General features: G+C 49.0%; 1 protein-coding gene across 1 annotated transcript; it reads left to right on the forward strand.

Moving 5' to 3' along the window:
* The first annotated feature begins 138 nt into the window (after positions 1-138).
* Positions 139-20,401, forward strand: LOC148118424 (NEDD4-binding protein 1-like). Its single transcript, XM_087900633.1, has 6 exons — positions 139-168; positions 907-1,325; positions 11,424-11,554; positions 13,045-13,141; positions 17,730-17,837; positions 19,630-20,401. The coding sequence occupies exons 1-6, from the start codon at positions 139-141 to the stop codon at positions 19,985-19,987; spliced, it is 1,143 nt and encodes a 380-aa protein (XP_087756759.1). The 3' UTR covers positions 19,988-20,401.
* Positions 20,402-25,220: the final 4,819 nt, after the last annotated feature.

Consider the following 25,220-nt stretch of genomic DNA (forward strand, 5'->3'; position numbering starts at 1 on the left):
GAACACTACGAAAATCTAAAATCTTTGTGGATCTATACAATGGAAACCTTTTATCTGGCTTTTGGGCTTTGGGGACCAACAAATTTGTACTAATATAATGATACTTTTGGCTAAAAACACCTTAACTTTCTCAACTGGATGTGCCAGTGGTTCCAGAGGAAGGGCACGGTGAGAAAACTATCAGCTCAAGAACACAAGTACCAAGGCAGCAGACTACAAAGATGCTGAGGGAAGCTGGAAATTCTGCCTTTGAGCACAAGTTCGGGTGGTGGCTGGGGCGGTGTTTGTGCTGATGGTTCAGGGGGAGGAGTCTTTTTTGTCCCACAGAAAAAGTACTTTGTTTTCACACAGCATTCCATTTCTAGAGTTCTTCCCTGGAAATCCACTCAGGAACCTAGTCAGACCCAGGCACCCATCAAAAAACTGTAACGGGGACTGTGGAGATGGCTCAGCTGAGGCTCTTCTGCCAAGGCTCACCACTGGCGTTGCACCCCCAGAACCCACAAGATGTCCCTCTGACTCCTACACACACAGCCCACACCAGAATCAAATGGAAAGGCTCCCACCCCTTCACCTGCAATTTGGGGATCTCATCCTAGGCAAGCATTCCTCATGAATACATCTCTAGCCCTGAAAAAGAGGTTTTCTTTTAATAATTTTAGATTCAGGGTCCACCGTGAAGTCCTTCAAATTTCTACACAGACCAACCTGGCCCCAAACTTGTGAAGATCCTGTTTCTGCTTCCCGAGTGCCTGGCTCCTTTTTCTGTTTTAAATTGAAAGCAGCACATGGACAGCCCCCAACGAGGAGCTTCCTAGAAGAGTGGGGATATAGAGGAAAAGCCATGCTTGCTTCTAACTAGCCAGCTTTCAACTAGCCTCCGGGGGCGCGGCCCTCCTCCTCCAGGAGTGGGGTCCTGGAGGCCACTACAGGCCACGGGCCCGCAGAGTGTCGAGGCGGAAACCTAGGCGGCCCCACAGAAAGTCGGGAAACCGCACGGTCGCCTCGCAAGGACACTGGTGGTGCATCTCCGGTAACCGAAACGTCCCGACTCCGAAAGTCAGGTACGTGTGCCCGCCCCAGCCACCAGTGCGCATGCGCGGCCGTGGGAAACCCCGCCCAGGGCTTCTCCGCTCGCGTCCGCTCCCGCTCGGCGGGCGCGCTCTCGTGGTCGGCGAGCGCGCTCTCGTGGTAGGCGGCCCCCGGTGTCAAGTCGGTGTCGGCGCTTCAAGAAGTGGAGGCGCGGCCCGTGGTCGCGACGGTGGCGGGGGACGCAGCTGGGGACCGGGCGCGTTAGACGGGGCCTGCGCGCTCTCCGTCCACAGGTAAGCGGGCGGCCTGGAGGGAGGAGCCGGCCGCGGCCCGGGGTGGACCGGGTGAGCCCTCGCGGCGGGGCTGAGCTTTTGTCTCGGCCGCCCCGGGCGGGCCCAGGCGTGAACGGCCAAGTGGGCCAGCGGCGGACGGGCGGGCGGCTTTCCGCTGACCTGCGCCTTCATCGTGCGGGGGAAGAAGGCAGCCTCCTTCCTCGTTTACCTCGCCAGGAGCCAGCAAGGGGAAGGAGGCAGCCTCCTTCCTTGTTTACCTCGCCAGGAGCCAGCACGCGGACACCCGCCCGGACAGCTCCAGCCTTTAAGCCTGAGCCTTGCTCCCCCAACTTCCTTTGCGGGATAGTTGGGTCCTTGCTCCAAGCTCCCAGATGCAACTTAGTGAAAAGGAGACTCCAAGGAGACAGAGAGTTTGCACCTTGCACTGTGTGTCCAGATGCCGCTCAGAATAGCAGTGCAGGTGGGGCCAGTAGGACAGAAACAACGAAATGTGGGGCTCAATCCTGAACTACAGTTGTAATGTAGACCTTGAGACCCATGGCCTCTCTCCCTCTGTTGCCTCTTCCAGTCCTAAGGAAGTCAGCTTCATTTCGAGGGGAGCTACAGGCGCCGCCAGAGAAGCCTAGCTGTCCCTGAAAATGGCTTTCAACAGCAAGCGGAATCCTCGGCTCCTCAAAACGCGAAGGCTGCCTGTGAGAAACGTTCTGGCTGCTGTAGCTCTCCTCAGCCTAAGCCAAACTATTCCCCTCCACCGCTGCCCCAGCTGTTACCTTCAGCTACCGATGCACGATTGGCTGGAACCTCTGAGCTTATGGATTCCTCAGTCACTGGGGTTCAGAAATTTCGAGATAACCTGAAAGCACCGTACAAGCTGGAATTAAAAAATGAACCAGGGAAGCTGATTTGAAGCATATTGTTATAGATGGGAGTAATGCTACAATTACGTAAGTCTACTCTGTTCTTACCTAGTTCTCTCAGCAGCATCTGAGAGCTGTGTGCGTGTGCGCACGTGCGCGTTCAGGACTGCATTCTGTTCTAGTGGATCTGGAGCCTTTGGAAGCCAGGGAAGGACCAGCTGCTTGGGAAGAGTTTTTGTTGTTGTGTCGTTTTTTGGATTTTTTCTTTTTTGTTTTTCGAGACAGTGTTTCTCTGTGAACTTACTCTGTAGACCAGGCTGTTCTCGAATGCACAGAGATCTGCCTGCCTCTGCCTCCTGAATGCTGGGGTTAAAGGTGTGTGTAACCACTACCTGGCTGGTTGGAAGGGTTTTGCATTTGATTTTCTGGAGTTCTAAGCTCTTGCTTGACCCTGTTGCTGTGGGTAGGGGAAGCTAAAGACTATATTTTCACGTTACATGTCACTCTAGCACATCTGGTGCAACTGTAGATGAACTAGACTTTGAAACCTGTGTTAGATTCCCAGTACAAGAATGGAGCTGCTGCCTGCTGCTGTCTTTTGTTTGTGAGACATTCTCTTACAGCCCAGGCTAGCTACTAATTTGTAGTACTTCTTGCCTCAGCTTCCCCGAGAAAATCTTTTTTAAAAATTAATTAGTTTAAAGTGAGTGTGTGTGTGTGTGTGTGTGTGTGTGTGTGCGCGCGCGCCCGTGTGTTGGATTTTCAAAGAAAGGGTTTCTCTGTGTATCCTTGGGTGTTCTAGATCTAGCTGTGTAGACCAGGCTGGCCTTGAACTCACAGAGAACCACCTTCCACTACCTCCTGAGTACTGGGATTTAAGACGATAGCCACCACCAGCACCTGGTTTATTTTTATTTTTAATTCAGTGTATGTGTGTGTCTGAAAGTTAATTTGTAAACATGGAAACAGTACCCGTGGGGGCCAGAGAAGCGTGTCAGATCCTCTAGAGCTGGAGTTCTAGGTGAGTTTGAGCCACCTGACATGGGTGCTAGAAACTGAATTCAAGCCTTTCTTAACTGCTGAGCCATCACTCCCAGCTCCTACGGATGTTAAATTCTGAGAATAATATTCTCTGTTGAGTGCCTGGATGACCACTTTCTAGGAATTCGGAAAGGTCAACTCATGTCCTGAAGGTTTAGGAATGCCTTTGGCTTTTTCTTTCTGGTCCTCACGTTTGGACAGGGTCCTTATGTGAGGTGGGTGCATGCTCCAGCCCTGTGCTGTCTCCCTGTAGGCTTCTCATCTGGAGATGCTGGGGAGGCGACATTCTGACTCACGATCCTCCTAGTGCTTATGTTATAGGCATGAAAAATAAATTATTGGCATATATGTTTATTTTATGTGTATGAGAGTTTTGTCTGCATGTTTATATGCCCACCACATGCATGTCTGCTGTCCAAGGAGGCCAGAAGAGGAAACTGGATCCCCGGAACTATAGTTACAGCTGTGAGCCACAGTGAGGGTGCTGGGAACTGAACCCAAGTCCTCTGCAATGTAGCAAATGCTCTTAACTGCTGAGCTGTCTTTGCAGCCACTGTATATCTTGTCTTTCTTCTTTCTTTTAAATGTATATGCTGTGCATTTGTGTGAACGCATTCCATATGTTTGCAGGTGCCCCTTGGAAGAGGCCAGACAAATGCATTGGATCCTCTGGAGCCAGTGTTGCAGGCAGTTGTGAGCCTCCCTCTATTGATGTGGGAACTGGAGTCAGCTTTACTTAATGAGTTATTTATTTTGCTAGGTTTTTTTTTTAAATTAAAATTTACAAAGAAATATAACAAGAAAGTATGGCAATTCTCCGTGGGTTTTCTTAGCCCCAACAATTACTAGTTCATGACCACTCTTGTTCCATCTGCACTCTTACCCTACAGCTTTAATCCCACTTTTATGGGATTTTATTTTTCTTTATTTTATTCTGTTTATAGTCCCTGTGGTGCTGGGGGTGGAGACCAGGCTCTTCTGAGCTTTAGGCCAATGCCCTACTGCTGAGTTCCCTCCCTAGCCCTTGTGTACTTCAAAGGAGATCTCAGGTGCATGTGTCATCCGGAAATACTTCAGGGTGTGTCTAAGATACACGCCATGCTTTCTGAAAGTATTTCCTACTCAGAAGAAGATGGGACTTTATATCTTGGCAGTCGCCTTCCTCATGGTGGCGAGGACTCTTGCTCAGTTCCTCTCCCTCCCTTTCTTTTAGTGTGGCTGTATGTTCGTCTGTCCTTTTCTTGAGGAATTCTGGGACCTGCTTGTCCTTGGCTCCACTGAGCAGCTCCAGAGCTCCCTGCTGGTAGGGAGCAAAGCCACACACCTCCCACATGAACTTGGTGTGTTTGGTGAGGTGCCTCCAGCAGCCACTGTGCCTGGCTTGCTCATGGAAAGTCCACAGCCATAGGGTAGCACAGAACCATGGCTGCTGACAGCAGTAAGCTGCAGGACTGGAAGCCAGGCCGTTTGGTCTTCTCTGGTATCTTCAGCTTGCTTGCCATCCTCCAACCCACCTTTGAAGTCTGCCCTGACAGCTTTTGGTGTGTGTCTTTTGTTTTGGAACAAGGTCTCGCCATGTAGGCCTAGTCTGCTACTTGCTGTGATGACTGACCAGGCTGCCCTAAACTCACAAAAGATCCAATCTGTTTCCTGAGTGCCGGGATTGTAGGCATGGGCCTCCACACCTGCCATGTTTGTTTTGAGGCAAAGTCTTACTATGTAGCCCTTGCTGGTCTGCTATGTCAACCCAGGCAGGCCCCCAAGTCAGGAAGATCCTCCTCCCTGTGCCTTCCCAGTGCTAGGCTTTAAAGGTGTGTGCTACTGTGCCTGGCAGTGTGGATTTTGCGAGCATGAGCATTGTTTTGGTTTTCTTTTTCTTTTTTAAATTATTTGTTTACATTTTGCTGTCAAAATTTAAAAAAAAAAGTGCCACCATTTTAGATATTAGAAGTTTGGCCGTTTGCACTGGGGCTACGTGTAGCTCTGTTGGTAGAATGCTCGCCTAGCATTCATGAAGCCCTGGGTTTTATCCCTTAAACTGGACTTGGTGGCCTCTTCCTGAATCCCAGCCCTGGGAAGGTCAAGGCTGGGGGATCAGAAGTTGAGAAATGTCAAGGCAGGAGTAAAACTATTGCACCTGTGTCCTCATTTCCAACAGTGCTGCCTCTTATGATCACTTTGGGTTCTGGCAGCTCTGTTGGGGGAAACCCAGCAAATGCCCCACAGCTGCATAGATTGATCTAAGTAAAACTGTAAGAGCCGTTTGGGTACCTGTAGGACAAGACCGACTCCAGGTCCTCCTTGTTAGTTCTTAAGCTGAGTGGGGACACAGAGTTTATGTCGTGATTTTGAGGAATACTAATTCTTTTGCAAAAACCTTTCTATATGTGCAAAGATTTCTCAGAGTGATGTTGAAGCAGTCAGAACACAGATGAGCTAAGGCTGAGCATGTTAGCGATATTTGTGTGTGCATGCTATATGTTCATGAGTATGTGTGTGCGCGTATGGAGAGCAGAGGTTAATATTGGGCATCGTCCTCGATGGCTTTCCACCTTGGTTTTTTGTTTCGGTTTTGTTGTTGTCTTTGAGTTATTCTTTCCCTGACGCTGCCTCCAGTTCGGCTCGATTGGCTGCTGGGGACCTCCGAGATTCCTCCTGTCTATTTCTCTAGAGCAGTACTAGGATTACAAGTGTGTGCCCACCCCCACCTTCACTTTTTACATCACTTTTTACATGGGTGCTGGGGATCTGAACTCAAGTCCTCATGCTTGTTTAACACACACTTTGCCAGCTGATCCATCAACTTTTTAGAGTAGTAACTAGTATCGCTCACTATTAGAATGTACAGTACTGTTTGACCATGCCAGCGTGTGTTACAGATATGATCCCTTCTCCTTTGCCCATAGTGTGCTTCCTAGACACATGACAACCCAAAACACTACTACATATTTCCCAACATTCTTGGATATAGTACTGTTGCTTTTGAAAAATAGTGTTATCGCTTAAAATGAGCATGCAAGCTTTTATTACTATATATTTTAATTGTTTATTTATTGATTGTGTTTGTGTCTGTGTATGTATACTACATGGAATGACAGCTGTGAACCACCTGACATGGGTGCTAGGACCTGAACTCAGTTAAGAACAGCAGGTACTCTTAACTGCTGACTTATGATCCTCATTACTTTAGGCATTCGTTTTATTAATGTATATGGGTAGGGGTACAGGGAGGTTGTGCACATGCATGCTGGTGCCGTGGAGGTCAGAAGAGGCTGTTGGATCCCTGGCACTGGGGTTGCAGGTGGCCATGAATTGCTTGGCCATGGGCTGGAAGCTGAACTGCAACTTCTGGAAGAGCAGCTGGTGCTGCAGCCGCTGAGCCAGCTCTCCAGCTCCTCACTAGCTTCGAACACTGATTCTTTCTAGAGGATTTAACTTTCTTTTGAATTTACTGATGTTTGGGCTTAAGAGCAACACTTTGAAAAGGGATGTTACCCTAAGACGCAGCCGCACTTAGTTAGATGTAGGTTCACCTGGAATGTGAGTGTCTTAGGGTTTCTGTTGCTGTGGAGAGACATTCTGATCACAGTGACTCTTCTGAAGGAAAACATTTCATTGGGGCTGGCTTACATTTCAGAGGTTCAGTCCATTATCATCCTGACGTGCAGGCAGACATGCTAGAGGAGCTGAGAGTTGTACATCTTGATCTACAGGAAGCAGGCCGAGAAACTAGCTGCAACTTCTGATCCCTCAAAGCCCATCCCCCTAGTCACACACCTCCTCCAACAAGGCCGCACCTACTTCCTGGCCACACCTCCTAAGTGGTGCTCCTCCCTATAGACCCCTGAGGGTCATTTATAGTCAAACCACCACAGTTAGTAATCAAAGTTAACCCTTTTTCTGAGAGAAGAAAGTGCCAGTATGGGTAGGACTTGACTCTGAGTTGGGACATCTTCAGATCAGATGCCTCTGTGCTGCATGATGCCGGGGACTGAGTGCCCGGAGGACTTCCCTCAGAAAGTCCCAAAGGTGTTGATGCTGGCTCTGGCACAGCCCATCTGCTTCCACAGGGAGTGAGTGCAGGTAGACTGTTCTCTCAACCCCTCAGCCTCAGGCTCTGGACATGGCGGGCTTCCCGGAAGAGAGAGCTGCTGAGGAGAAGTCTAGGACTTTCTTACTGGCTTCTTGTCACCACTTGTGACTTCATGGCCTGCTTGCCTTCCGTGTCACCAGTGTAGACTGCGTTTTAACTGAGACCATGGATTTCCTAAGTTTTTTGGCAGTAAGAATTGAACTTTGGTTCTTAGACACACTAGGCAAATGCTCTGCTTGAGTTTCACTCTTAGCCTGGCATGTTATTATCATTATTATTATTATTATTTATTGCAATCTTCATACTCGTTTCTTGGAGCAAGAATTAGGTACAGCTTGCGTGGCATGAAGTGACATGAGCCTTGTCCAGGGTCACACCTAGACTTGTGGGGCCATGTCTTTCTCCTCAGCACCAGGACTGTCTGCGGCTCCCACAGGAGTTGAGGTTGGACTGCTCAGACCTTTTTCTTACTGGACACATTAGAGCTGCTGAATAATCCTGTCCCATTTGGCACAGCTTGCAGGAATTTAGAAGGAAATCCAAGGCCTGCAGGAATTGGGTCTATTGATGTGAACTACCCTGAAGCAGCACTACCACCACCCCCCATCCTGGATTGCTGTTTATTTGGTTCAGCATGAGGTTGACGCTCATAGATACCACAAACAGGTCTGAAGCACCTGCCTTCTGCTGCTGAGGATGTGTTTTCAGTCGTTTCCCGTCATCACTGTGAGTCAGGTGATGAGTCAGTGGAAATGTTTGCAGTCTCTGGCCCGACATCACAGTAGCGGCTGAAACTCCAGCATGAGAGCACCTGACTAGTCTCCTTTGGTGACTGTGTGTCGATGGGGTTTGCCCGTTGTCTTGTCAGAACTGTACATGTGTCCACTGTGCTTGCTCGTCTCTCTGTAGCAGGTTCCACGGCTATTTTATGAGGTGGAAGATAGAAGGAAATTGTGCTTTTCTGGTTAACGCAGAAAGGGCTTCCCACAGTATTTCCCTGCACTCCCCTGTCTGGCCTGACAGCCACTGCTAGCTAGCTGTTGTCACCCAGCTCTCCTCTGTTTGAAACGTGTGGACTGACTGCTAGAATGTGAAAAATAGCCGGGTAATTTAACTTGTCTCCAGAGGCCTGGAGCAGGAGTTCAGATCTCCCTGAAGAGCTGACACTCCTACCCTCCAGGCTCAGTGTTTTCCTGCATGTGAGGCTGGGGTCTATTTGGAGTCCCTAAAATAGAAGGTATTAGTCTGTGCACTGTGAATGTATGTCCTCTAGGTCAGGGTAGGCCACTAGTTGGCACTTCCCTGTCCACCACTCTGTCTCTATTGCAGAGACCAGAGGCAGCAAGGATTAACACACTTCATCGGGCTTAGAAGAAGAGCTCTCACTGCACTGTCTAACATTATAACAACAGTTTGGTTCTTTTTTCCCCCCTTCCTGGGGCTAAGACTTCAACTCAGATCACACACATATGCTATATTGGTCACACCCCAGCCCTCATTTCCTTTTTCTGTAGTTTTCTTTTCTAGATGAATCTCTATATCTAGAACCTTGAAGCACTGCTTAACTGTGGAGTCTTCAGAGTGAAAATGCTGTGATCTTCTGTAGAGAGCACTGAGAACTGGTGCAGCCTTGGTGCTTCTGACAGCAAACTATTTGTTCTACTGTTGCTTTAAACTTAGATACCCAGGGTAGCAGAATTCCTGCCATCTGCTTTGGCTTCCTTTTCTTCATTGACCGCAAGTGGAGCTCTGTCCCCATCCATTCCTGCTGTGTGGTCAGCAGAAGATTTAAGGAGAGGAGGGCAAGCAGGTTCACTGGATCCTGTGTGCGTGTGTGTGTGCTCTTGATTTGGGATCTTCATGTTCGAACTGGCAGGGGATCTCTGTGAGTTCAAAGGCCAGCCTGGTATACAGAGTGAGTTCCAGGACAGGCTCCAAAGCTCCACAGAGAAACCCTCGAACAACTCACAGAGACCTAGGCCTGCCTCTGCCTCTGCCTCTGCCTCTGCCTCTGCCTCTGCCTCTTGAGTGCTGGGATTAAAGCATGTGCCACCACTGGCCAGCTGATAGTTTCCTCTTTATTGGTCTCTGAAAAAGCAATGGCTTTATCCTCTAGCAAAGAGAACTTGTGGGCTACTCTTTGCAACCTCCTGACAGCTTAGCTGTGTGTATCCAAGCCTTCCTGCACTCAAGGGTCAGGAATGCAAAGAGGGTTGGCATCATACTATGGGATATTGGAAGGGCCTTGGCCAGGTGTGGGCAATGATTCCACCCCAGCACACCCACTCTCAACAGGCAACTCTGATACACTGCAAAGTAGAAGGTAGGAGCTGAGAGACAGGATGGGCTGACTTCACAGGAGACTAGACTGAACCCTCAGAGGGGCTGGTAGGGAAGAAACACAAGGACACTTAGCAACCAGGATGGGTAACAAGACCATCCAAGAGCAAGAGCTGGTTGGCATGTGTTTTATGGGAAGTTTGCCATGACCTGCTCTCTCTGATCTGTCAAATGTGGAGGGGACCTGGAAGCCAGTCCTAGCAGAGGATGTGTGTGGGAACGACATCTCTCCCCCACCTCTATTTGACTGCCTGAAACAAAAATATGTATTTGGTTTTTTTTAAAATCATGTTTGCTTACTTACTTGTTTATGTGTGTTTGTATTGGGGGAGTACACACACCATGGTCCATGTGTGGCACTTTTGCCTGTGGAGCCGTATAGCCAGCTGATTTTTTTTAAATGTGTATGAGTGTTTTGCCTGTGTCTCTCTCTGTGTGTGTGTGTGTGTGTGTGTGTGTGTGTGTGTGTGTGTGTGTGCTGTGTGCCATATACATGCCTGGTCAGAAAAGGGCTTCTGATCCCCTAGAATTACGGATGGTTTGAGCTGCCACATGGGTGCTAAGAATCAAACCCACGCCCGTTTGCAAGAGCAGCAAGTGCTCTTAAGTATGAGCCGTCTCTCCATCCAGTTCTGGTTTTGTACTTTGAAATGTACTGCCAGACTTAGGAGCTACATTTTTTGTGTACCTTCTGAGCAAGAAGTCACACACTGGGCTAAGTACAGCCCCATTTCTGTCTCATGTGAGTAGGAACTCAGCCATATTTGCCATCTACAGCTGTGTGTGGCTGTTGTCACATTGCTGTGGTGGAATCGAGTGGTGAGACAGTGACCATGGTGACCTTTGCAGATTGAGGTTCTGGCCCGTTTCTTACATGTTTTCCTTTTCCCTGCTTTCTGATTCATTCAGTATGGTCCCATGGTTCTAGTTAGTTTCCTTTGAATCTTGTTTTCAAATTGTTCTTTTTAAGTTATAAACTCAGGCCTTTTCAGTTCCCTGGAAAGTGTGTGGTGCACCCACCCACCCTCCAGAGGTAGCGGTGACATTGGGCGCTGTGGTAGTACAGCAGGGTCACATCTTTAATCCCCATCCTCAGCCATAGGCAGGCACATAGCACAGCTACTGAGCCACAAATTCTGTGATAAAATTCACAAGTTCTTAGACATACGCTGGCAGTGAAGCACAGCGGTAGAGTGCTAGCCTAGCTCGTGTGAGGACCTGGGTCTCATCCCTAACACAGGAAACAGGCAGCACCCCACACAGCATCACAGCCCCACCAGGACTTGACTCCAGAGTCACAGTAGGCTAGATGTGCAGTGTACGCCAGTGTGTCAGAATTCAGGGGGCTGAGTCAGGAGGATCACATGCTTTAAGTCAGTTCATTGACTTACAGAGACCACATCTCACAAAAAGAAGATAAGGATTTTAGAGTCCATTGGTTAGACAGACGTTAGAAACAGTAGTGGTTTTCCAAGTAGACTATACTGGAAACCCCTGTGATAATAAACAGACATTACAGCAAGCCTGCCGCCCTCCAGCAAAACAGCGTACCCAGTTCGTCAAGTACAAGGAAAAGACCCAAGACTCTTGAGATGCAGGAAGGACTCAGTCAGCAGGTCTGACTTGGCTCTGCAGCACAGCAAAGTGCACAGCACATTGGAAAAGTAAAAGCGTGTCTGACTGTTTCTGTTGTATGATTGTTCTCTGTGCTAAACGTGGACTTTCCATATGCCTTAACCTAATGAAATCGTTCTTGCTTTCTTCCAGCCATGGTCTGAAAAAGTTCTTCAGTTGCCGTGGGATAGCAATTGCAGTTGAATATTTTTGGAAGCTTGGCAACAGAAACATCACTGTGTTTGTCCCACAGTGGAGAACAAGGCGCGATCCTAATGTCACAGGTGAGGCCCAGTGACTTTTCCATATTTCTGGTTAGGTATTCAATGAACTGGCTTCAAACTGCAGCACAGGTTACTTAGAATAGAATCACACACGTGGGCAGCAGATTGAATGACGAAATTCTAAATTGGTTCTGTCTGGTAAAATATCAGTTGAAAACTCGGTTTGATGGTACACACCTGTAATGCACTCAGGAAGGAGTAGAGGACCAGAGCCGCCCTTGGCTACACGGTAGAATTTTTGTGGCTGACCTGGGATAGACATTCCTCTCAATTGAGGAGTGTTGTAGTATAAAAGGGAGTGGTTAGGAAGGGTGGAAGGCTAGCATTGCTGTTAGAAGTTAAGTGTCCCTACTAGGTTGCGATTCGGAATATTTAAGTAATTTTTCTTTAAAATAGTTACTTAGCCAGTTTTCTGTCCTCAGATAACGTCTTTCCAATAGTCTGATGGCTTCTTAGGAATCACTTCTGTTTGCCATGTAGTACTTTGTGCATAACCTACAGGCTCCACATAGGAAGTTTGGACTTACTATGTTGTAAAATACTCCAGAGAAACGTAAGTTTGTTTCTGTCCTGGGTCATCATAGACAAACAGGGGGAAAGGCTGTGGCAGGCAGAGCACACGAGGGCTCCTAGAAAGGAGAGATAGCACACGGGGGAGGGGGACATTTGTCCAGTTCAGAAACAGGAAGTGAAGTACTGACGCCAGTCCACTCCACTCCGGAGTGTTCCCAGCTTCCTTTATCTGGGAGATGTCAGAACAGAAGGTCCTGGAGGAGCGAGCAGATTCACTCATTGCCTAGCAGAGTCTTAGTGCATGCCCACTGGGCAGCTGCGAGCTAGGGAACCCCCGTGTGGGCAGGTCAGCTCAGGTCACTGGCAGCTACTTTGGTAGGAAATGCAAACCCAGGAATCTTAGGTCTCAGCTTCTCTTGCCTGTGACTGCTTTCTTTCCCACAGAAGAGCATCAGCCCTCCATCTTGTCACTAGTGTACCTGGGACAGTCAGGCTTGTGCAGACAACTGAGACTAATTGGGAGAGGAGGCTACATTCAGACTGGAGTGCCAGCCTTTCTTGACTAGAGCAAAGCGGTTTATCCCTGCTGCTGCCTCTGCCTCCAGAGGGCTCTTCCCCTCCCCATTTCCACCTTTAGGGGACTCTTTCTGTATTCTACTTGTCATGTATACCTTTGGAAGAGTTCTTGAGGACAGCGTGAATTAATTACAGGCTTATGGTTTAGTCTCAAGAGGAAATTAATATTGTTTGTTTGTTTAAAAACTACCCAGTCAGTTCCTATGCAGGGTTTGTCTGAGTATGAGTCTTACTTGATTTATTTTGTTTTTCTACTTGATCTGGTAGTTAGTAAAATTGAGTCAATAGGAAAAGGAGGTTTTCTGCAAGTCCCCAAGTGAAGTATTTGGGTTTGCGTCCATTTGTTTACACTTCTGGGAAAGATGGCCTTTACTGAACACATCAACTTCTTCCACAAACAGAACAGCACTTCTTAACCCAGCTCCAGGAGCTTGGAATATTATCTTTAACTCCTGCCCGGATGGTCTTTGGAGAACGAATCGCTTCTCATGATGACAGGTATGAAGGGCTGTTTCCTTCCCTGGTGGGAGTGGGGTGGTGAGGAGCCAGCTGCCTGCCACCAGGCTGGTGTGCGCTCTGAAGGGACCTGCTTGCTCAGTTTTAAAACTCGTGATCAAAGTCACTACTAAGCTTATACACTCTATGAGGTTAGGAATGACACAGAAGACACCATTGTTTTAAGTTTGATTTTGTTTAATTTAGTAAAGTATGTCTGAAGTGAGAAAAGGCAGATATATGTAGTTGGTTTTCCTTTTTATTCCTTTTATTTCCTCCCTGAGACAGTTTCACCATGCCGCCCTGCCCTAGAACTCACTATGTAAATCACAGATCTGAGTGAATCTCTGCATTTCAGGCCAGCCAGGGTCACCTGGTGAGATCCCCACCTCCCAAAAGGAGGATTTTGGATTCCCAGCTTCCCCGGTGATATGTAGTTTTCGCAACTCTATTCTGGTGTTGTCGTGGTAGTGACAAGCGTGGTGTCTGTTGCCCTTGGGCTGTCTGCCCCTTCTCTGCTTTGTTCTGTGCATTCCCACCCCTTCCACTGAAGGCGGTGCTTCACGTGTTACCCACACTGCTGTGTGGTGGGATGGGAAAGAGGTGATGTAGGAGCTCTACAGACATTCCCTCACCGATAGGAAAGAGATGGGCTTAGATGGGGTGCATTCAAGGTGCTGTCAAAGAGCGGTGTGAGAAGAGCTGAGGGAGGGCAGCACACGGGTTGGGAGCTTTCCTGGGAATCTGTCCTGGAAGGGCAGTTCTTGTCCGCATGGTCACAGGCTCAGGAACCCCGAAGTGCTCGGGTGGAAAAGCAAGTCGGCCAGTAGGCACAGGAAAAGCCTTCAGGCCTCTACATCCACCGCTTTTTCTCACAGCCAAGGGATTCGAACCCAGGAACAGGCATGCAGATGAAGCTTCCTCTGGGTTTTTGTTGCTCTGGGTTTCAGAGAGCATAGTTGTGTGTCCTGGTGGGAAGCCTCACTATCTGCTTTTATTGACAGCACAGAGCACCGTTGGCCGTCGTGCCCTTTAGAAGTGAACTGAAATGTTTATTAGCAAAGACCTTAGCCAAGTGTGGTGACTCCAACCTGTAATCCCAGAATTTTAGAGGTCGAAGCAGGAGGATCAGGGATTTGAAGTCATGCTCAGTTACATAGTGAATTCTAAGCTGGCCCGGAATTTGTGAGTTCCTGTTGGGGAGTGAGGGTGGTGGTGAAAATAAAAACAAATCCATCTTCCCCAAGTTCCTAAGAGTTGGGAAACTGTTAAGTTGTTTTTAGTCCCGCCTAGGAGTCACTGCCACCGTGAAGAAGAGCGGCCTCTGCACCTCAGAGTCCAGTGACTGGGCTTTTGTTTCACTGTCTTTGTTCATGCTCAAGAAATAACACGTCCATTCCTTTCACAGCTTTTGTTCTGTTTTGTTTGTAGTTTAGATAGTTTTCACCAGTGGCCCTGACTGGTCCTGGAACTCACTATGTAGACCAGGCTGTGCTCAAGCTCACAGATAGCTGCCAGCCTCTGCCTCCCGAGTGCTGGGATTAAAGATGTGCACTGCTGTGCCTGGCTACTCACGATGTTTTAAGAGGGTTTAGACAGGGGTTATCTTCAGCAACGAAAAAATTCTTTATTCCTTATTCTTAATCTTTTTCATCACTGTGTGTATATGAGACCCTGTGTGCTGGAACTTACCCGGAGTCCCAGCACCAAAAGGTCAGGGTCATCTTTAGTTCAAGGCCAACCTAGGAGAGTTAAGACCCTCTCACATATAGGGCTACGAGTTTAGTTTTAAGAATCCAAAGGGATTCCCAGTTCTCCCAAGGGTGACCCCAAAATGGCAGTCATGGTCATATAGTCTGCTTAAGCTGGACTGTAGAAGGAGTGCTGTCAGAGATGAAGGCTCCCGCGTGCAGCATTCCTGCCTAGCAGAAAGGGCCGCTTCCTTTGGCTGTGCCTGTGGTTACATAGCAAGCCCCAAACTAACCTCCAGGCTCCTCCATCCCTAGTAACTTGTATGTGTTATGACTATCCAAGCCCCTGCTAATCTCACTATTCCCCCTCCCCTGCACTATGCTTCCAAACTGGAGAACACGCTCTTTGGAATGGCAAACGAAGCCCCTCTCGATATTCATTCTTTCCAACTTCTCTTTATTGTCATGTCTCCACTGACCCCTGCCCCCCAAACATATTTGAGAAGGATCCACAGCCAGTCTGCTTTCCCTCTCTGCTCTGGACTCTTCCAGATGCATCTGGCTGTTCTCTCTCTCCTATCCACACTGTAAAAACTTCCCCCAGCCATCCAGCCACGGAGCAGCCATCTTGGTTTCTTTACTGTGCCCTCACTTATGCTTGCCTCGCCTGTCAGGCCCTTAGTTTGATCCCAGCACCACAACTTTTTTAAGATCACAAAAGGCACTTTGTCACCACGTGTTCTTTTGTAATCGAGGGAATCTATCTATATTTAGGCCAAAATGATGTTGTCTTCTTAAAGCAAAGCAGAAATTTGTGATTGTTCTTTAGAAAATTGCAGAGCTGACTGTCAGCTAACACTGAAGTAAACTCAGCTGAAGTATCTCGTAGGCCTCTTACCTTTAGCTTGTCCTCGGCTCACGTCTTCATGCATTGTCACCACGGTTTATTGGTGGGTCTGTTCTAGAAAATGTAGGAATCAGTTGAAATCATTTTTTTGTAGAACTGGACTGCATGAAAAAAAGGTGCTTTATAATCCCACTGATCATTCCAGAGATGCTTATCATTTTATCCGTCTTCAGTGGACGGGACCTAACTTCTCTGTATCCGACCTTGTTTAAAGCGGCTGTTTTCTTCTTTCACTATAGCCCAGCTTCTCTCAGTGAGGCATGCTGTCTGCTCATGTTGAACTCTCTTGTACCCATAGGTTCCTGCTACACTTAGCGGACAAAACTGGGGGTATAATTGTAACAAATGATAACTTCAGAGAGTTCGTGACTGAGTTGGTGTCCTAGAGAGAAATTATTACAAAAAGGTAACCTTTTCTTACTTTGCTTTGATCAGGAGTTTGGTGTTTGCTTCTTGTTTGCATTTTGTCTGTGCTGCTTGCCAGATGGTAGACCCAGGAGAGGGTGAAGGGGGGCCTCCTCGGAGCACCTGTAAGTCGGGACCTCATGCCGTCTGAAGTGTCAGCTCTGGGTACTGTGACTCCAGCAGGAACGTAGCCCAAAAGCAATATGCCGAGGGAGGGGGCACCTAACTGCGGGCACGGGCAAGTCTAGTTTTGATGGCTGGTGTTTTCCATGAGTTTAGCGTGCAGCTTTTCTTGTTGCTGCCACTGTGAACGTGTTCAGTCGTGAACTGCTGACCAGCGGTGAATGCTGGCTTCCATGAGCCCACAGAAGACTTGACACTCGAGCAGCTGCTTCCCACAAGAAGGGAGATTGCTGTACTGTGGCTCAGGGATAAGGCAGATCTGCTGTAGATCTGAAGCATATAGGGAATGTGCAGGGCAGTGTGGGTAAGCAACACATTTAGACACACGTGTCTCTCAGATTTCATTCAACCTTTGTCTCAGACTTACAGCTTGCTACATCCTAACAGGGTTTCTGAAAGCTTGGGCTGGTGAGATGTGCCAAGCCTGAGGACTTGGAAGTCTCCAGAACCACACAGAAAAGAGAGAATCAAAGTTGTGGGCACACAAATAAGGAAACAATGTAACTTTAAATTTTTAGAAGAAAGAGAAACTTTGGCTGCAGACTCTTGGATGAAAGTCAGTTACTTGAGACATTTTGAGCTCTGTGTTGTTCAGAAGGTCTTGGTAATGGGTGGAGGAAAGTGTGACCTGGTGGGCACAGTTGATGAGTTGCTGAACTTCTCAGACACTGGTGTGCGCTAGACACAAGTCTGCACACAAGGAGGCTCAACCAACCCACTGCTTTTAGACCTCACAGAAGCAACTTGGATACCAAAATGTACATCACAGACATAAATGCTAGGATTTTGTAAGTTTAATTTAATTTTATTTATTCATTTATTCGAGAGAGTATCTTACTATATAGCTGTCACAGGCTCCATGTCTCCTGCCTCTCGAGTGCGGGGATTAAAAGCATGTATCACCTTGTCCAGTTAGTTCTTTATTTCTAAACCCCACGGTGTTCCGTGTTCCTGACAAGACTTTCCTGCTGAGCAGGCTCAGGTCCCTGTCCTGGATGAGTAATGCCGGATCTACCCTGGCTTTTTCTGCCAAGTATGATGTTTTCTCTTTTAAATCAGAGGTTTGCGTTTGAACCTTTTTTTTTTTCTGGTTTTACTTTGTGGCACACCTGCTGAGTTCCAAGCAAAAGGTCTTTAATTGTGTTTTTTCGTCTGGTAGAAAATAGAATACCTGGCTGGCATCTGGATGAGACTTTTGGGCAGCTGAGAGGAGCTTCTCGCATGACTGTGTCCACAACAGAAGTTAGGACGCTTTCTCTTGCATGTGGGGCTTCTTCCCCTCCAGGCAGATAGCACTGGGAATGTTCACTGACGTCCCCAGGTGGGGTGTCTCCTTTGAGGAATGTTGCATTTCCTCAGCAGTGAAGGGGACTGATGGTCAGCACTGTGACTTTCTGTGTTGTAGGCTGCTTCAGTACACGTTCGTGGGGGACATATTCATGGTTCCCGATGACCCCCTGGGAAGAAACGGACCTCGGCTAGAAGAATTTCTTCGCAAGGAGGGCTTTCTTAGGTATGTCTGTGTATTTCCTTGTATGTGAAAGCTTTTATATTTTAACCAAATGTTGTGCTTTGCAACAAATGCTGTCCTTGAAAACTAGAATGGCACTTGAATGTCTTCTTGGGTTAGCGATGTGTGACCGGTATAGAAGCCAGTCAAGGAAGCAGCCCAAGGCTGATCTTCTGTGTGGTCTTTTTCAGTGTTGTTTTGCCTGCCTGGCAGCCTTAGAACTGTTTCCTCTGAGTCAGCAGGCTAAGCTCAAACTCTGATCCTCTGCCGCTGCCTCATGTGCCAGGGTCTAGGCCTGCCCTGTGTGGGGTTCCTTTTCATTTTAGTCTAAGAGCACAGAGACATTCATGAGGGGCTCAGCAGAAGCAGGTTTTCAAGGTGGTGCTAACTTGCAGGTCACTGCTCCCCGGGATCTCTGTGTGGGATGCTTTCCCATGCACTTTCTGCAGTCGTTTCTTTTGAGTGTCCGGTGCTGCCGTGAACTTGTGTCCTGCTCGGAACCGCTGTGGGGAGTAGGGTGAGGGCCCACAGCTACTGTTTACCATCTCTGCACGGGAAAACCTGCTCGCTTTATTGTCTGCCACTGGGAAGTAGAGGTTATTTCTATGCTAAGAATTCCCAGGTGACCTTGTTAACCACAGCCTCCTTCATGCTAACCTAGTGGCAGACCTTCTTTGTTTTAAAACGAAAGTGAGCTATGTTTTTATGGATCTCCTGTCAGGTTTTTGCATGGGGTTGGTCTAGGTCAATAAACAGAGAACTTAGACTCTGTCTCGTCTTTCAAGGCTGCTAGTTGGTCATTTGTAGCCTGAGCCTTTGAGATCATCAGTTTGAACTTGGTGGTGCACTGCAGTGGGTTGATTTTCACCCGGGGATCTTCTTCAGTGGAGACCGACACACTTGGAGAGTCCTGGCCTTGTTATCATTTCTCTGGGAGCCTTTGGGTTTTATCACACTGTTAAGGCCTTGACTCAGTCCAAGGACATGGCAGCCTGCTGTATGCTTTCCCAGTCCAACCCCTCAACCCCACCTCTTCTATGGGAAATCCTCATGGTGTTTTAGGCCTCAAGGCCTATGTTTGAGGCTGTGTGTTGTGTGGGCCCCATGCTGAGCTGAGGCCCAGGTCAAACTAGAGGTGACTTCTTTGCTACCTGTTCCACTCCTTCAGTAGCCTGGTGACAGGGTCAGCCCTGCTGGTCCTTTTCCCTCTCACCTAGTGTCATCTTCAAAGTGCCTGGTGGCCACCAGCTGTCACTCCTTCATGAGGGGATGCCGCTAATGTTAATGGAGCTTTTGCAGGCTGTCAAGCTTCTGACGTTGATGGCATGGTTAGCCCCAGTTCTCAGCTACAGCTGAAATTGGTGGGAGTTTTTAGACAACACCATGTGCACACGCATTCAGAGCACACTTGCCCCACCCAGACCTCACTGGAGACAGGGATTCCAGGAGCCTCTTGGAGTTGCCCCTGCCCAGAGGGTTTCCTCTCCCCAGTCTGCCTACACTGCCTAGAATAAAACCCTCCAGATGAGCAGGGACCTTGCAGAAACAACAACCATGGCCTGCTCTCAGACAGCAGGCTGGGAGGGGCTGTCCATCCCAGAGGTGTTTGTTCCCTCATTGGTCTGGAAATGGTGCCGGGTGCCCTGTGAGCCACTCTGTGGGGCTGATTTCACATCCCCTTGGCTCTCTGGCCTTCAGAAAACATGGAACTAGCTAGCATCTAGATCCTCTGTGTTACGTACGCGCTTTCCCAGGTTTCTCACTGCCGCTCTCACCATGGTCACTTCATCCGCAGAGACATGCAGCCGCTACTCAATGCCCTGCCAAATGTGGGCACGTTTGATCCTGGCTTCCGGAGCCCCAACACCCAAGTAGCCAACACCAGCCACCAGCCTCCATCCCGGAACCAGGGGGTCTCTTCAGGCCCTTGGCTTCCTCAGCAGCCCCACTTCACACCCCTGGCCACCGTTCCCAGTATACAGCAGAACCTTCTCGTACCAGCACAGAGATCTTCCGCAGAGACCAGCGAGCTGAGGGCGGCCCTGCTGAAGATCTTCCCCGACTCTGAGCAAAAACTGAAGATCGACCAGATCCTGGTAGATCATCCATACATGAAAGACCTGAATGCCCTTTCTGCCCTGGTATTGGACTGAAGGCTGGGCTGAGAGCCCACTGCTGATGGGGACCAGAGGGAGCTGCCAACTGTGGAGTTCCGTAGTGGGGAGAAGCTTTCCAGAGTGCACAGTGCTGCTCTCAGTAGGAAAAGGAAGGGATGTGTTTTATGTATACAAAAATCTGGATTTTCAAAGCCAGCTTTTTTCTATATATAAATTATGCTGCTATCACAGATTGAACATTTTCTGTAAAAGGAAAGTACATTTTCTGCCTGTTCAGAACTGTTTAATAGGAGTTACTCTTGAGTGTATTTACAACTTTATGTTTTTTAAACTATTTTCCTTAAAGCTGAAGAAAAATTGACAAATGAATATGGTTAGCCTTTCTAAATAAAATTAAAAAATAAAAAAAAAGGAATTGCTTCCTTAAGGAAGGCAAGCCCTCTTAAAGTATATTTTCTTGAGGTGATCTCTTCTGTCCACTCACGTGGTGTGTGCTCCCCTGCCTTCCTCCTTGCAGCTGGCCTGCTCCACTCTTCTGGGTCTTCTCAGCAGGCCACCCGTGAGAGTGGAGAAGTGGAGCCACTAGATGGCACTTGGTGCCTGGCTGTAGTCAGTGACAAGACAAAGTCAGACTCAGAAGAGCAGGGTGACAAGTCTCAGTTCATTCAGCCCCATCCTTCTTCCTCTCCGCTGGACAGAGAAGGGAACTGATTCCCAGCATACTCCCTGATTGGCGCAGCTCCCTAATGCCCTCCCCAGCTGAGGCTGTCATGTTCCTGATCTGATTCCACAGCTGCTGTCACCTCAGAAGGTGAGTGAGGTAGGGTTGGAGAGTCTGCTGAGGAACTCCCTTCTGTGGCCAGCATGAGTCCACAGCCCACAAGTATGGGGAAGAACCCCATGTGGAGTTTGTACAGCTTTGCCAAAAAGTTTTCTATTCTCAAGGATGACCCAAGCCAATAAATAGCATTAGCAGTTTCAGAAGGGGTCTCAAAGCCCTGCTGTTTGCCTCTTCTGTCTTTTAGAGGTCTCTTAGCCGCTCTTCCTGAGTCTTTCAGAACCAGTTATCTCAGTATTGTCTCTTCTCAATGTAGCTCGAATTCTGTGTCTGTGAAACATTTCCTGGTCATTCTTAGCATCTTGACTCTCACCTACACCTTTTAAGGGCTCTGTGTTTTCCATCCGTGCTGTATCCCAGCCCTCACGGTCAATTCCACTGCTCTGTGGATTGTGTCTTTCTCCTGGTCCCACAGTTAGTAACTGAGGATGTGGTGCTGGTTGGTTCTCTGTGGTGCAGGGACTATGTAGATCCCAGGATGCTGTCACCATGCATATATCTTGGTTTCATTTGATCCTTGCATCCCTGAGGAGATGATACAGCTTTCTAGGTGGCCACGGTTGTACTTCAGTCATATTCTCCTGAATTCATTGATGATGTAACCTGCTGGGGAATCATTTGTCATCTGTCACTTGGGCTTTTGAGACCTGCAGGCAGTGACAGTAGAAAACAGACTTTGCAAGGTCCAGGAGTAGCCTCACTACAGCCTTGTGCCCCAGCTTCTGAGCACAGTAAAGGTGCCAAGGTGGAGCCATCCCCAGGACCTCCCGGTCTGCTCAGTCCCAGTCCAGCATTCCCGGGAACCAGGAGAGTCAGGGTGCTCTGTGGAGCACAGTCGCCACATCCTGATGCTTGCAGGGAGGAAGGAGCATGAGCTTTCCCGGACTGTACAGGCAGATTGACTTTGTTGTGTGGCCTCTCTGTTCTTAGTATTGTTTCTGAGATATCTGCCTGTGTCCCCTTCCCCATATAGGAGGGAAGAAAAGTTGGAGGAAATCGAGAGGCATTAATGACTGTGTAGATTATAATGTGAACTGTAATTCTAAACTCTCTGTGAAATTCATCACCTTTAGGTGTAGCATTTAAATCCCAGTTATCCAGCCACTGAAGGAAGCTCACGACCTGCTTCTCTGCCTCATCCCAAGCTCTGTTGCTGTTAGGTGCTTGTAGATGCTCAGCCTCCATCCCTCAGTGCCTCCACGGTGAACTTTGGAGTGTCTTGGCATTCCTCCCTATGTGGAGTGCCTCTGCCTCCTGCGTATCCTGACATTTGGGTGAGGTGGTCATTTTGATCATTGGTCAAGGTATCTGATGTTTACAGAGGTTGAAAGGATAAGTAATGTAGCTGATGGACTTCCAGCTGCTGTGCGCATGCGTGCATGTGTGCGTGCATGCGTTGCAGTCGCTGTCCTGGTCCAATGTGGTGGCACCATGGTTGGCAGGATCAGCTGTGTTACTGGGGTTTGCTGTGAGACAGGATGGAGTTGTGTTTACGCAGGCTTGTGAATGTGTAAAGCAAAAAAGAAGACTCCACCCCTGTTTGCCACTGCCAAGTACCAAGTCCCTCCCCCTGGTAGGGGCAATGGCTGCAGACCCTGTGCCCGCTGCCCCATCCTCAGCATTCTGAGCCATCTCAGCTGGGTCCATTAGTTGCACTGTTCACTGGCATTACCCCCTTTTTGTTACCCTTGATCCCTGGGGTGAAAATGCCCTGCATTTTGTTGCTGATGCTTTACTCTACCTTCCCACCTTTTCACTCCCCAGTTTGCAAACTTGGCTCCTGCCCTCCACATGAGAGTAGCCTGGGAAATCACTTGTTGCCATTTCATTGTTAATGTAATAGCTATAGACAGTGAGGCCATTGGCTTTATATATTTCTTCCATTTTCCTTCTAGATGCTCTGCATTCCTTTCTTCTCCTTGAAGGCCAATTCTTAATGCAGTTTCTCCACAGGTGGTTCTAAAACTGGGCCACCCTAGGACACCAGTGAAAAGGGCAGCCCGTGCTAAAATGCAGGTTATCACGCACACCCTGAGGTGTGGGCTCTGTGGTAGAGGAAAACCTGAAAGCTTTACCGTGCCACACACCCTGACTAGCTCCCAGTTGTTGGCCTGGAACTGCACTTTGAGAAGCTGCACTGACTGTAGGAGGTCACCACTCTTTCCTAATGTCACCGTCCATAGTGGTGGCACTAATCCTGTCACTAAGCCTATGGGATCGTGACTCCCAGAACCTCAGAAGCTCGGCCTCAGTTCTGTCATCTTCTCACCTATTCCCGGAAAGCTCCCTGTATCCTTCTTGGCCTTTGGCTTCCTCCTGCCCCCCACTTCCCACAATCCCCCGTGACACTGTTCTCTCATGGGTCCCTCAACACTAGGCCACTTTACAACTCCCCTCTCCCAGACTCCAGGAGCTCATTCAGGTTCATCTAAGAGACCATTGTGTCCTCCCTCCTCCTTCTCTTCAGTGATCTACAGCTGCCACCACAGCATGAGTTCCCGTCCTGTGAGCCGAGTGCCCATGGCTGTTGCCCCATGGCCGTACTTGACTATCCACTGTCTATCCCTGCCACGATGCTCACTCCGCCACCCAGATCTGGGTTCCCAGGGGCCCTGTCCGTGCTTATTTCTCTTCTAGAAATGGCCCTTTGCCCTACAGCCTTCCTCCTCAAAGGCCCAGTCCTGAATCGTCTTTGTGCCCTGAACAGAAGCAGCTCAGTGGTATTCTGTGACCCCCACAGCACTTGGCGTCTCACTTCTGGCTCCTGCCACTCTGGCAGGTGTAGCTGCAGCCAACTGTGTACTGTGTCGCCTCCCTCTAGACTGTGAGCTCCTCGTGGGCAGGGACCATATGGTCACTCTGTATCTCTTGTGGCACCTAACAGTGCCTTGCACTTGGTAGGTGCTCAATAAATGTCTGTTCGAGTGAACTGGAGGACGGTGCCTTCTTGACTGGAGGAACTTTGGTGACCGTGTTCCAGAGATGGGACCCACTTCTGTCAGGTGTAGGGGAGGCTTAGCTTGCCTGCTTCACTCTGCGCCCCTTCCCTAGGGCCTTCAGCACATGCCATCCTGGTCAACTTGCCCAGACCTGGAATCCTGACCAGATGGAACCGTCCAAAGCAGACAGTTGGCTTAGACCTCACCCGCCAGTCTTCCTCAGAGATGTTGCCCATTGTGCTGGGAGCTATGTGGGATCCACCCACATAGAAAATTAGCACCATTTTCTGCCATGGGGAAGAAACATTGTCAAGGAAACCTTCCTCAGGTGTCAGGAGGCTCAGTATTCTCGAAGTGCGCCCTGATGCTGAAGCAGTTTCATGTTAATGTGTCCCGTGAGATCACGTGTCTATACAGAGTGAAGCACCTCACCGTCCTTAGCAGAGCCTGGCAGTTTGGAGAGCAGGCATCCAGCTTGATGTTTAGGAAGGTCCCAAAGACTTGTGCCAAGAGCCCGCCAGGATGAGCACCTAGTCTGGGTGTCAGCATGCCCCTCTGTCCTGCTCGAGAGAGCCCCACCCCCACCGAGTTTCCTGCTGCCCTACCCCTCTTCCACCCTAGAGAAGGAGGCTGCCTCCACTGTTCTGTGCTGAGGGATGCACCCAGTACTGTTGCTGTGAGAGGAGAGAGGAAGCACATTTGGTGGTTTGCTTTTGTACACTCTTTATCCTGTAGTCCAGGCTGTCCTTGAATTCACAGCAGTCCTCCTGCCTCAGCCTTCCAAATGTTGGAGTTACAGGTGAGACCCACTATGCTTTGCTCCACTGGTTTTGAGAACCAAAAGCAGCTCAGGTTTCCAGTTTTCAGACTCATGGTACTTCTGGGGAAGCAGCTGAGCCAGAATCCTTCTGCCAGTGCGGAGATGCATCCCAGGGGCTGGGCTTGCTCCTCCTGCCTCCTCCTGTTTGGTGGCTTTTGCTGCAAATCACAGGGCTCTGTGCTGCACACTGTAGCTTCTAGGGTTTTGCTTGCCATCTCTCTCCAGATTCCCAGCTAGCCGCGCTCAACCGCGCAGTCTGGAACCCAGACCTGGGTCAGACCCCTCCTCTGTCACTGCTCCCAGCAGAGGAACCAGGCCTGTACAGCTCTGCCACATGTCTGTCTCCTGGATCAGGCTCAAGTTGCAATCCCCCGAACAGGCGGCAGGAAGAAGGGTCCTTCTGAGTGGCCCACAGGAGCTGAAAAGGTTCTGTGTTCACAGCTTCCCCATCTATAGGGGCTATACCAGCAAGTCACTTGGACCCTCTGAAAAGGGTTAAGCACCCACAGAAAATAACCCCAATACCAACTCCCCCCCCCCCGGATACCTTTGCTTTATCTGTGCCCTGAGACCCTTCTACCCAAAGAAAACACTGGGGTGGTCCTGGAAGGAAGGAGACTGTCAGAACGTCCCTCAGGTGAGTGTGTGGGCCCTGCTCTGACACACCCAGTG

The sequence above is a fragment of the Myodes glareolus genome, chromosome 22 (genome assembly GCF_982192425.1).
Source record: "Myodes glareolus chromosome 22, mMyoGla1.1, whole genome shotgun sequence".
In the NCBI taxonomy this organism is placed as follows: Eukaryota; Metazoa; Chordata; class Mammalia; order Rodentia; family Cricetidae; genus Myodes; species Myodes glareolus.

Coding starts and splice junctions, on each gene's coding strand:
- LOC148118424 (XM_087900633.1), top strand. CDS start 139: ATGTGCCAGTGGTTCCAGAGGAAGGGCACG. Junction 11,555..13,044: donor GCGCGATCCTAATGTCACAG/GTGAGGCCCAGT, acceptor TTCCACAAACAG/AACAGCACTTCTTAACCCAG. Junction 13,142..17,729: donor ATCGCTTCTCATGATGACAG/GTATGAAGGGCT, acceptor TCTGTGTTGTAG/GCTGCTTCAGTACACGTTCG.